Source organism: Equus przewalskii, chromosome 1 (assembly GCF_037783145.1).
Source record: "Equus przewalskii isolate Varuska chromosome 1, EquPr2, whole genome shotgun sequence".
Lineage (NCBI taxonomy): Eukaryota > Metazoa > Chordata > Mammalia > Perissodactyla > Equidae > Equus > Equus przewalskii.
Genome location: NC_091831.1, coordinates 17,290,947 through 17,304,578, shown reverse-complemented (window position 1 = coordinate 17,304,578; position 13,632 = coordinate 17,290,947). Strand labels below are relative to the sequence as shown.

The 13,632-nt window shown below is 41.3% G+C and overlaps 1 protein-coding gene across 10 annotated transcripts in view; it reads right to left on the bottom strand.

Moving 5' to 3' along the window:
- ABLIM1 (actin binding LIM protein 1) overlaps positions 1–13,632 on the bottom strand; it is a 291,309-nt gene that overhangs the window by 134,801 nt on the left and 142,876 nt on the right. For all 10 annotated transcript variants that reach the window (XR_011543542.1, XR_011543545.1, XR_011543541.1 and 7 more), the window contains one exon: positions 6,837–6,971. Coding sequence is in view for 1 of the 10 variants with exons in the window: in XM_070632138.1 (XP_070488239.1) it covers positions 6,837–6,971 (135 nt within the window). In the remaining 9 variants the exon portion in view is untranslated. Of the gene's footprint in view, positions 1–6,836; positions 6,972–13,632 lie in introns of those variants that run through there.

Below are 13,632 nucleotides of genomic sequence, written 5' to 3'. Positions count from 1 at the left end.
TCACTACTTCTTCTTGATTCAGTTTTTGGAAGGTTGTATGACTGTAAGAATTTATCCATTTCTTGTAGATTATCCAATTTGTTGGCATATAGCTTTTCATAGTATTCTTCTACAATCGTTTGTATTTCTGAGATGTCCATTGTAATTTCTCCTCTTTCACTTCTAATTTTATTTATTTGAGCCTTCTCTCTTTTTTTCTTGGTGAGTCTATCTAAAGGTTTGTCAATTTTGTTTATCTTTTCAAAGAACCAGCTCTTGGTTTCATTGATTTTTTTTCTATTTTTTTTTTTTTTGTCTCCATTTCATTTATTTCTGCTCTGATTTTTATTATTTCCTTCCTTCTGCTGATTTTGGGCTTGGTTTGTTCTTCTTTTTCCATTTCCTTTAAGTGCACTGTTAGAGTGTTTATTTGGGACTTTTCTTGTCTGTTGAGGTAGGCCTGAATTGCTATGTTTCCCTCTTAGAATCACTTTTGCTGTATCCCATAGATTTTGGCATGTCGTATTTATATTTTTATTTGTCTCCAGGTATTTTTTGATTTCTCCTTTGATTTCTTCATTGACCCATTTGTTGTTCAGTAGCATTTGTTTAATCTCCACATTTTTGTGGCTTTTCTGATTTTCTTCCTGTAGTTGATTTCTAGTTTCATAGCTTTGTAGTCAGAAAAGATGCTTGGTATTATTTTGATCTTCTTAAATTTATTGAGACTTGTTTTGTGGCCTAATATGTGATCAATCCTGGAGACCGTTCCATGTTCATTTGAAAAGAATGCGTAATCTGCGGATTTGGCTGGAATGTTCTATATATAACTCTACTAAGTCCATCTGGTCTAATGTGTCGTTTAAGGCCAATGTTTCCTTATTGATCTTCTGTTTGGATGATCTATCATTGGTGTAAGTGGAGTGTTAAGGTCCCTTACTATTATTGTGTTACTGTCTATTTCTCCTTTTATGTCTGTTAATAATTGCTTTATATATTTATGTGCTCATATGTTGGGTGCTAGATATTTATAAGTGTTATATTCTCTTGTTGGATTGTTCCCTTTATCATTATGTAGTGCCCTTCTTTGTCTCTTGTTACAGTTTTTGTTTTAAAGCCTATTTTGTCTGGTATAAGTATGGCTACCCCTGCTTTCTTTTCTTTGCCATTTGCATGGAGTATCTTTTTCCATCCTTTCACTTTCAGTTTGTGAGTGTCTTTATGTCTCAAGTGTGTTTCTTCTATGCAGCATATACATGGGTCTTTGTTTTTTTATCTGATCAGCCACCCTATACCTTTTGATTGGAGCATTTAGTCCAGTGACATTTAAAGTAGCTATTGATAAATATATGTTTATTGCCATTTTGTTACCTTTTTTTCCCCTGGCTGTTTTAGTATTTCTTCTCTGCTCCTTTCTTCTTCTCTTGCTCTCTTCCCTTGTGGTTTGATGGCTTTCTTTAGTAATATGTTTGATTTCTTTCCTCTTACTTATTTGTTTATTTATTATAGGTTTCTGGTTTGTGATTACCATGAGGTTCCTATATAATATTCTATGTATATAGCAATCCATATTGAGTTGATAGTCTCTTTAGCTTGACCTCTTTCTAAAAGCTCTTAAGTAGATTTCTTATTCTCTCATAGAGCACGTATTACAATCATGATGCAGACAATGTGATATATTAAAAAACTATCACATCACTGGAACAATATCAGAATGAATGGAGAGCATTAAAAAAAAAACTCCTTTAAATTAGTGGGATGATTGCTGCTAACGGGCAACGATGAAAAATAAGGCTACTGAGTACTGAAGATAAAGAATAGTTTCATCCAGAACCCTGAAGCCATATTTTACTCCCATTGGGTTATTATAAAGAATAACAGCAGCTTTCGGGATCTCTTTTTCTTTTAATTATAGAATCCATCTATTAACTAAACCACTTTCCTCATCTCATTACGAGGTGGGTTCACTTTCCAAGGTTACAATGGGAATTAGGTTCTACTTCCTTCAGCTGCTGGAATTCTTTATTATTCAGTTCCTGCCTTTTGCCCTTTCCCAGAGAAATTTCACAAACAATCATATAGCTTCAGCCACTATCTAGATGCCAAACACTTTCAAATCCTTCTTCCCAACATAGCATCTTTTTTTTTTTTTTTGAGGAAGATTAGCCCTGAGCTAACATCTGCTGCCAATCCTCTTTTTGCTGAGGAAGACTGGCCCTGAGCTAACATCCATGCCCATCTTCTTCTACTTTTTATATGTGGGACGCCTACTCCAACAGCATGGCTTGCCAAGCGATGCCATGTCCACACCGGGGATGTGAACCGGCGAACCCCAGGCTGCTGAAGCAGAATGTGTCCACTTAACTGCTGTGCCACTGGGCTGGCCCCCCAACACAGTATCTGTTGAGTGCTAAGCCTACTGGACTCTGGATGGACCATGTGTACTCAGCCTCAGTGGATCCCAGACTGAACACTATTAAGTGCTCCTGTAATTCCTTAGTTAGCGGCAACCATTTGTCTAACCAGGCAGTCCAACTGGAAACCTGGATTCGTCTTCACTCCTCACGTAAAATCAGTCCTCAAATCCTATCAACCTTAACTTTAAATGGCTCTTAAATCTGTCCCTTATTCTCTACCACATCTGCTGCTACCTCACATTATTTCCACCTGGACCACCATTATACCTGCCCCATGAGTCTCCCTGCCTCCAGTCTGCATCCTATGTATCTCTCCAACACAGCACTTATTACTCAGTATCATAAACGTTGCTTATTTATGTCTCTTCAAGTACCTCGTGAGTTCTTCGAGGTCCAACATGGTATGTTGTCTCTTTCTATTCTCAGCACTTAGCATAATATCCTGCATGGAGTCTGTGTTCAATTAACATTCACTAACTGGATAAATAACTCCTAGACCATCAGATGCCAAGATGTCAGAAATTTCAGGAAGTGAGATGAGTTCACCAACAAAATTTCTGCTCACCGACCCTGACCCTTTTACAGCTAAACCTATGAAGTCACGGGCTGGTCATTGGTTTCAGTTTGTGCTATGACCTTTAATTCCTCCACAGCAACCCTTCCCCACCTTTGTACTTGTCTAGATCTTATGTAAGATGTTCAGTGTCCTCTTTCCCCCTCTCCTTTCAAAATCCATTCTTAGTGAAAGAGTTCATTTCTGCTTTTTATTCCTACAGGTATTTGCATTTACGAGCTTTCCTCCTAATTGTGGAAAGCCACTTCTGGTTCCATTCAAGAACTGGGAGGCTTTGGCAACATGGTATATGGGGAAGGAGAACTGGGTGGGAAGGAGAGGAGAGAATTCGAGGGAGAAATTCTGGCTGGCCCCGAAATCACAGCCAGAATCTGAAGGTTTCTCCTCTGCACTCAGCCAGCTCTTGAGCAGAAGCCCAGTCTTGTTGTAGCAAGTGCTCTCCACCCAAAATCCTCTGTCCCAGGGCATTAGCTCACTGTCGGAACCTGGCACCTCTACTTATATGTAACAAAAAGAAAACAATACTGCGGTTTTAAGAATTAGCTGTAGTCAGGGCCACTTAAGTTAGGGGGAAAACAGCATTCCTCAAGGAGAAGACTTCTGTTTCTTCTGGGAAACCATCCTAATGGACTTGTAAAAAGTAAAAACCCTAAGGAAATTTAGAGTCCTGATCTGACAGTAGAGAAGGAAATTGGAGTCCTTGGGATGGAGAGAAGGGTCTTTGTAGAGAGAGGAGGTGCTACCAAGACAGTGGCAGGTGAGATTCTGAGTAAGTATGAGAAATGGCCCTCACTGTACTTTCCGCTCAATTTTTCTGTGAACCTAAAACTGCTCTGAAAACTAAAGTCTATTAATTTAAAAAAAGAAAGAAAGAAATGGCCTTGGCCAATGACAGATTTCTTGTTCCGGAGACGGCCTGAGCATATTAGGGCAGTTGTTGCCTATTCTGTGCTATAAATTCCTTCCATTATCTAAACCTTCAGTAAGTCTGCTGAAAACAGCTGCCTTGTGTGGTGGTACTTCGGAAAAGGTGACCAAGGTGGGGTGAAGCAATGCAAAAGGCATAGCACTCATAAAGGGGAGACCACGAATTTGGTACTGGCAAGAGTTGGCAGCAAGAGGGGACCACAAGAATGCAAACCTCAAGGAATCTCTAGAACTGTGCTGGCCTGTACGTAGCCACTAACTACATGTGGCTATTGAGCACCTGAAATGTGACTAGTCCAAAGTGAGATGTGCTGTTAAGCTAGAATGAAAAGTTATATATAAAGAATGTCAAGCATCTCAATAGTTTTTATACTAATTTTACATTGAAATGATAATATTTTGGGTATATAGGGATAAATAAAATATAATGTGAAAGTTAATTGCACCTGTCCTTTCTTACCTTTTAAATATAGCTATTAGAAAGTTTAGAACTACATATGTGGCTTCTATCATATTCCTATTAGACAACAGTTCTCTAGAATCTTGGGGAAAAGGCATGAACTTGCTAGAATACAAAGCATGGGGAATGTAAACCACTTTCTTTGGATATTAAAGAAAAGGGTGACCACAGGAAGTCAGGGACACAAGATAGTAGATATTGACAGATTAAGTGTGATAAAATATAAATTTACAAGAATAGATAACATATTTTAGCAAAATTTTGTTAAATTAAATATAATTTCTACAAATAGGAAGTGCTCTTAAAATATGATTCAATTTGGGGGCCAGCCTGGTGGTGTAGTGGTTAAGTTCGCATGCTCCTCGTTTGAGGTCTGGGGTTTGCAGGTTCAGATCTTGGGCATGGACCTATACACCACTCATCAAGCCATGCTGCGGCAGCATCCCACATACAAAATAGAGGAACATTGGCACAGATGTTAGCTCAGTGACAATCTTTCTCAAGCTAAAAGAAGAGGATTGGCAATAGATGTTAACTCAGGGCCAATCTTCCTCACAAAAAGAAAAAAAAATATGATCCCATTTGTACAAAAATTCAACTTTTCAGGAATACATTGATAGCATGAAACAAATCATATATGGTACAACTTTCCAACATAGACAACTTACATTCAGTCCTTAGATTTAAACTGGAAGAGAAAAAAGCAAGGAAGCTTCCAGCCCACGGGGGATAAACGAACATGTTTTCTAATCTCTTGATGTGCTGAACAGTGATGACCCGGACCTGAAACTAACACTGTGTAGTTTCAACTACAAATATAAAATACGTACAGGGCTACAGTTGTTTATAGATTGTATTTATTTCATACTCAACCTACCCCTTGAGCCATGTCTCAGGAAATTTAAGATAAAAAAATAAAACAAAATATAATGCCTGACTCCAAGGTAGCCAAAATCGATCTAACCAGAAAGCATTTTTTTCTCTGACACGCTACTTAAGAGGCTTTACTTCAGTGCCTCTGGGTTCTATATTATACACATACATGGTTATGCATGTATGGAATCGGCAAACTTCAGACCCAGGGTGATTTAAAAATCACATGATCTAGTCTCTTTATTTTGTAGATAAGGATGTGGAGTCATAGGGATACATGTAACTCGCTGAGATCACAGAGCTGCTTAGTGGCAATGGCAGGACTCGAGTGACACAGAGCAACAGTGCAGTCAGTACCCTGGGTGTGACCCTGATGTTTCCTGCTGACCAACTTGGGTTGTCTGAAAACTGGGGATTTATGGTACTGACTCATACGGGTTTTCAGGAGGATTAAAGAATCTCTCTATCTAAGATGTGCTTTACAGCCGTCTGTAATCTCTGTCATGCTCATTGGGAGTTAAGCTCATGCCCTCGCTTCTCCTTCCATCTTTTCACTCGCGCTATATGCGAGTGCTCTTTCTCCTGAAAAGTTTACACTCTGTGGAGTCCAGAAAAGCCCCCATGCCTCCTTTGTTCACATATTTGAGGGTCACTAGGTAGCCTGGAGTCTACTTAAGAGGCTGCCTGGCTATGGACATAATGGCTTATGACGGCAATGCTGAGTTCACAACCTAAAACACAAAATGGAACGCGGTTTCCAGGGATGAACGTGGTTACCAGGTGCACAGCGCAGAGTCAAGCTACAACGCAGCTCAGTCTTGTCCGTCTTCCGTCTCTCTTCCTACTTCCCTCCACTCCAACCTGAGCTACACAGATGTGCCCTCAGCTCAAGTAACCTGCTTCTCAAATAAACACATAAAAATCACTCTCTTCTTCTTTTTCCCCACTCAGCCATGCCCTGGCTCCAGAATAACAGGTCAGCATATTTCATACCAAGATGCCTAGTTATAAATCCCAAAACAGAGGACTGTTAATGGAAATCAACCACAAATTGGTACCTTCTTGGATGGGAGTTATTTTTCTTCTTGGAGGCCTTCCAAGCATTCTTGCTTAATTCTCAGTTCTCAACACACACACACACACACACACACACACACACACACACACACACACACAAGACTGTACATACCTCACAGGATCCAGTGACTTAGAGCCCTAATCTTACAGGTTTTCCAGCCCTCCTATAGGTAATGGCTATTGGGACAAAGTTACTTTTGGGTAGGAATCCCTCATTTCAGAGGAAAAGAAATTTAAAGGACAAAACATAAAACTGAATTTTTACTGCTCTTCCACAATTAGTCCCTGCTCCCAGGGTCAGGAACCTCAGTGAACACTCAGAGGCCTGGGTACCACTGGTCTTGGGGGGACTCGGTCTCTCCTTTGAGTCTAATCTAATCCCAAACTAGAGAAGGTAAGTGATTCCAGGGCTTCTGAGCACATTCACTTATCATCTGGCGACCTGGTGTGGAGTTAAGAGGATGGGCAGACCCCAAGGCAAGCACCGATTGTGACTTGCCACTAAGCCAGGAAGTGGGAGGCACCGTACCTTTGCAGGTGAAACATTTGATGTGGAAATGTTTGGTCTGGACCCGAAGCACTTCACCTTTGCACGGCTCCCCACATTTATGGCAGTGAATGACTGGCTTCTCGGATGGGTGGTGAGGGTCCTGCGGGTGGGCCACTGAAAGAAAAGCAACAAAAGACTACATGAGAAGAAAGCATTCCTACAAAAGGGATCTTTATAGGCATGCATAAGTATCTCCATAATTTTGGTATCAAATAGCCAACATTGATTCAATAAGTATGAATTCAGCACCTTCCCCCATGCCATAACCATGGGGATACACAAATAAATAAGAAAGTTGTAGCTTTAATAGTCCAGTAGGGAAAACACTGGGCTTGTTCCTCTGGGAGCCAGCACTTCTCTTTTGTCTTCCCAAACTTCTCCAGGACTACATAATTGGGTCATTAACTATAGAATCTTATTGGGTTCAGCGTTTTGTAATATGTATTTGTAATAAATATGTCTTTATCTTGATTTAGAAAGCAATCCTTTCAGAGAAGAGTTCACTACAAACTGTAAATTCCTTGAGGATGGGGACTATTTCTTAAAGTTCTTTTTCCTCTTCCCTTTTGTACTTCTCCTTCCTTCCCTGAGCTCCTCAGAACATAGCAGAATGCTCCTGTACTAAAAGAGCTCAATAAATGTTTATTTACTTAATAGTTAGTATGTGCTGGCTGGTTTCTCATCTGCTCTACCAGTGTCATTCCTGATCTTAATTTGGCGACTCATTTAACCTGTTGGGGGCCTATTATGAGCCTCCTGTTGTGTGCATAGTTTCTGATACACACACTGCAGGCAGTAATTCTTTAAAAAACTAGTTAGTAACGATGTAGATCTCTCTGAACCTCAGCTTCCTCTCCTGTAAAACAAAAGGGGTTGGATCAGAGGATTTCAAAGCTCTTTGCAGTCTCTCAAATCATATGATGGGGCTTACAGGCATTATTCTCTCAGTTTCCAGAGTGAGGTCTTCAGAGAACAGAAGTTACAGAGATTGCCCTGCCCCAGGAAGGAGATTTACAGCCTCCCCTTTACAAAGGACTGAGGGAGAAGGCAGCGAGAGGGCACCTGTGGTTTGAAGCTAACCAAAGGTCTCATTTAGCTTGCAGTTTCCCAGCCAGAGAATGCAGATAGATACTTTTTGTTATTAAATTCCTTTTCTGATCTGGGTCCTCAGAAGGAGGAACTTTGTGATACATAAAAATGTGTTACATAAGTAACTACATAAGCATGATATGGGATATGAACAGTGAACCTAAAATTAATCGACCAACACAAAGAACAAAGATGATGTTTTTTCTCAAATGGTAAAACCGGGCTGGACAGGAGGGAGATGTGGGAAGATATTGCTGAAACTCCATTTAGAAACACCTTGCAGCCAGGAGCATTCCGTACACCACGAGTATAATGGTTCATTGTTTCTCTCAGACCACTGTAATGTTCTCATTTTGCCTGGAAAGAATTTGGACAAGACAGTCCAAGTAATCCATTACTAGCTAAATTCTGAGAGACAAGGTGGTTCTTGTGAGCTGTGGACCAGGAGCAGGTGTAGTTTCAGGTTAAACACCTGAGCCGAGGTCTCAGCGCTGGACTCCGGGAGCATCTGGCAAAGGCACCAACATTGTGATCCACCTGCGTTTCCTTATCTACCTGCTGGGATCTCTCCCCGCACCTGTACTTACAACAGAAGTCAGCATTATCTATAGGAATTAAGGAGGGGCATCCTTTCAAGATCTCTAAGCAACCATTGACTTTTAAAGTGATGTGTAACAAGCCCAAAAATCTACTCACCTGGGCATTAAAAAAGAAGTTTCCCTTAACAATATCTGCTTCAAGTGCTAGTGGAGAATATGATGCTTTTTTTTTTTTTTTTAATTCCTGCTGCCTACAAGAATGGAGGAAAGTAATACTTACTGAGCATCTGTCTCCTAAGAGCACAGTGCTAGGTGCTTACACACACGTCATTTTATTCCATCCTCACCACCCCTCTCTCTCAGTGGGTAATATTGTTTCCATTCGACAGATGAAGAAATAGAGCCTCAGAGAAGTTGATCAACCTGCCCAAGTAACAGTAAGCAGACGCTCAAAGATCCACACCCAGGTCTTTCTGACTCCCAAGCTCATGCTCCTCCCCTCCCTATCTGGCTAAATCAGAAATTGTATTAAGCCAGGCAATGACTGTTATATGTCAATGACGGATTTAGTCAAGCTCAGGCACAGTGCTAAAAGCAGCAGCTAGGACTTGGTTTATAAAGGGAACACACACGGAGTATGCAAAATTATCACTAGGTGGGCGTGGCACCCAGGTGGTAATCCTCAAGGTGGCTCTGCTGAACCAGAACCCCTATGCCATGTATTAAAAATGCAGATTCCATCAACAGATGAATGGATAAAGATGTGGTATATATACACAATGGAATACTACTCAGCCATAAAAAAGACAAAACTGTCCCATTTGCAACAACGTGGATGGACCTTGGAGGTATTGTGCTGAGGGAAATAAGTCAGGCAGAGAAAGACAAATACCATATGATTTCACTCATATTTGGAAGATAAGCAAACACACAGATAAGGAGAACAGATTAGTGTTTATCAGAGGAGAAGGGGGCCGTGGGAGGGCAAAAGTGGTAAGGGGGCGCATATGTAACGTGATGGATAAAAATTGGACTGTAGGTGGTGAACGCGATGCAGTCTGTACAGAAACTGAAATATAGTGATGTACACCTGAAATTTACACAATCTTGTAAGACAATATAATCCCAATAAAATGATTTTTTAAAATGCAGATTCCTCGGCCCCATTGAACTAGGCGTACGAGTCGGGGATCTATCATTTCAGTAAGCCTCTCAGGTGATTTGTCCGCATCCTACATTTGAAGAACTATTTACCTTTAGAATTCAGACAATACGGATAAGCAAGTTACAGAGAAGAGGGAGAATGAAGAAAGTCATGCACAAGACTATCCTCTTCAGAAAGAGTATCAGCACACAGCGGATCTCCTGACCCCAAGGGAGAATGCATTTTTGGATAAGACACTGCACTGCAGTTTCTCTTGACACTTGAATTTTTCATAGCTAAGCAAGCAAGCCCTGCTGAGTAACGATGAGGGAAGGAAAACATTTCACTTCTTGGCTTTTCCCTTTGTCTGAACAAAGGTGCCAGTGAAAATGCTGGCACCAGTCACAAAGGTCAGAATTGGGATCGGTATCTGCATTTTGCAAGCATTTCCCTTTGGAAATATATATTACAGTGCGAAGTCCTCCATGCTCAGAGATGACCTTTGCTTTCACCCCGAGATGAGCAGAGACTATATCATGTGTACTCACCTTCCCATCGTACATCAGCCTCGGCAGACACATATCAGAACAACCCACTTGTGAAGAAATGGGCTTTTCTTGTTAGAGAATGACAGACTCAGAAGACCAAAAGAGACTCAGTGTTTATTTCATCCAAACACAAATCAGTGTAGACAAAAGAATCTCTCTCCTTTTTGAAGACTGATAAAGAGGTTTATTTTACATAACTGCCTCTGGCAGTTTGGTTAATACCAAATGTATGTTCACTGGCTCAATTCTACTTTTCTAAAACATGCTGAGTCAGTTGCAATATAGTGAGGACATTAATTCTGTACTCCTCTTAATTGCCCTTGGCTCTGGTGCTAATATTTTACTTGATTGCTCCGTCTTTCAGAGCTTGGGTGGTCCCTACTCATTCTCCTGATAGGGAAACTGAGGGCAGAGAGTTTACATTCCTTGCCCAAAGTCACCAGCAAGTTATCAGCAGAGATACACTCAGCACTCCTTCTTCCCAGCTCTTTCTACTGTACCAAGGAGTCAATCATTTACCCTGGAACTCGGGCAAACATGGTTAAAATTTTCCATGGCTCATCAATTTGTTGCTAAAATAAGAAGAGTACAATGAAGAGCAAAAAGCATGGTTGCCTACTTCCTGAATAATGAGGAAATATATATGAAGAAACAAGTCTGTTTGCCTGAACAGGTAAAGGGATTCCTCCACTGCAATATATGCAGTTCGGAGGGATTCTGGCTGCTCAGATAAAACAGCCCATTGCAAGGCTAACTGAGAAGATTCACGTGGTCTTTCACAGTCAAGCAAGGCAGGTTAGCCACATCCCTGAAACTCCAGTGTAGGGCAGGAATCAAAAGTTCCCCTTTGGAAATGCCTATTAGCTATCTCAGGCAAGGAGACTGGGGGATTGAGACGTTTAAGAAAATCTCAGGAAAATTCAGTGCCCCCAAGCAAAGGCCATTACAGGCTGTAAGGGGAAGGCCAAAAAGAACAGGCAGAGCCCCTCCTTCTAATTCAGAACCAGCCTCGTCTTGCCCAAGCTATCTCCATCTGGGGTACAGACCGTGGATCTAGACCATCAGAAAAAGAATATCTGAGGAAGCATATTTGGGATAAAAATCTCCTTAGCAGGGGACTATCACAACCTGTGATGGTGTACTCAGTGTGAGTTAGAACTTGTCTGGGGTTATCTGAAATATTCAGACTCAACCAGGGAACAAATCCCCCCTCCCAAGTACCCTTCCCTCTCAATAGCACCAGCACTCCCTTAACCAGCCTGAGAAACTACACGGCGCTGTGTGCCTGGCGGCTTTCAAAGCCCTTACCTCTGTGTTATCTCATTTCACTCTCACCAGAGCTCCACAAAATAGGAAGAACAGGGACTGGTAACTCTATTTTACAAATGGCCAAACTGAGACTCAGAGGAACAAAGTGACTCACGCAGGGTGACACAGCCAAGAAATAAAGAGTCGGGCAGTAAACTAATGCATTGCTCCTTACACCCAGACAATCCCCTAATCACCGACGCTGGGAACCTTGCCATCATCCTCAATCCCACCCTCTCTTTCATCTCCCAATAATTCTGTCCACTCATCCCTTCACCCAGCAATGAATCCAGCCTTCAACTCCTTTTTCTCAGATTGCTGAGTGTTTCCTACTCTCTGGAACCTTCTTCTCCAATGCAACCAGCAAAGAACAGGCCACTCAAAGAGGTGAAGCATCACCCCCCAACCCAACCCCCCAGCTCCTTAAGTGCGGGCTGTACTTGGTGACTTCCTTCCAAAGAGGGCAGTATGGAAAGGGGGGAAAAAGAGTCACTTTACAGTGGACAAATCTGACAAACACTACCTCAGCCAGGTGGTCAAGGTCAACACCAACAGTGATAGTCATGTTGATAGCACCTTAGATGTGATGTGAGGAAACTGGCCTTTGCCTGCGTGATCTTCCTTCCCCACGACCGCATAATCCTAGTCTAACCATGAGAAAATTCCCAAATTGAGGGATATTCTACAAAAACCTGACCAGCACACTTCAACATTGTCAAGATCATCAAAAACAAAGAGGAAAGTCCTCTTGCCACGGCCAAGGGGAGCCTAAGGAGAACTAACGATAAAATGTAACGTGGTACCTCAGAACAGAAAAAGGACATCAGATAAAAACTAAGGAAACATGAATAAAGGATGGACTGTAGTTAATAAAGTATCAGTATTGGTTCATTGATTGTAACAAAAGCATTATATTAAAGTAAGATGTTACTAATTTGGGAAACTAGGTGTCGGGTATATGGAAACTCTCTGTACTACCTTCTTGAATTTTCTATAAACCTAAAACTGTTCTAAAAGATAAAGTTTATTATAATAAAAAAACTTTCGATAGCTCTCTTGGTCCCAATTCATCAAGTCTGAAGTTCTCTGTCTAGCTTCTGAGATCTTCAATAACACAGCCCACCTTAGCTATTCAGATTCTAAGAAGGAACGACATTTGCTGAGTATTTATCTTAACTATTTGTGCTAAGCAGTCTTGAACTCAGGCAGTCCAACCCCAAAGAATGCACACTAAAACACTTTGCTATTTATGTGTGTAAATGTGCAAATCTCCCTTTGGTTGGGCCTTCTGACCACTTCCTAGCCTATGATCTCCATCCTCCCCACTGCCTTCACTCATGCTGGGTGCCTCCCTTGGAAAGGTTTCTCCAAATCAAACCTGACCCACAGGGCCCAGCCCAGATGCTGGTTCTTCTCTGAAGCTTTCACTCTGGCTTATATTGATCAAATATTCATTCTCCCCCAAGTCCTTCAGCACTAAATACCTGTACTGTCACCCAACACTTAATTTTCTCTTGTTTTGTGTTTACTTTGCTTTTGTTTCACAATGCATCAATCTCAACCCTACAAAATTGCATTCTCAATGGTCAATTCCTCCAAATTTCTGGGATACTTCTCATTTCACATGTCAAATAACCTGAGTTGTCATCTCTGTACTTCTCAGCTCAATTTTTGGGTCAGAGAAAATATGGTTACCACCCAATACCACTATACCTCCCACATGAAGTTAGAGAGTCTTGGACTTGTGATATCTCAATAAATATCTCCATAACACTATTATATTATAACAGGTACAATTATTGAATGCTTATTATGTCCCAGGCACTGTGATAACTAATTTATACTCACAATCAGAGGTAATTCTCACAACCGCCTTAAGGGGGTGCTGTTTTATTATTCCTGTATGACAGAGGAGGCCACCCAGGCTAAGAGTCAAATACCTTGTTCAAGATCACACCACAAGAAGCAGTCTGACTCCAAAGCCCACACTCTGAAGCTCTGGGTAGGGGATTTCCACAGGAAAGTCTTGTCCAGCATAGAAGGAAATCAAGCCAGTGCAACATACTAAGTAAATTCTGATGACACAGCTCAGAAGCAGTGGACACCCAGCTGCGTCATAATCCCAAAGGTAACCCCTGCTCGTAAAG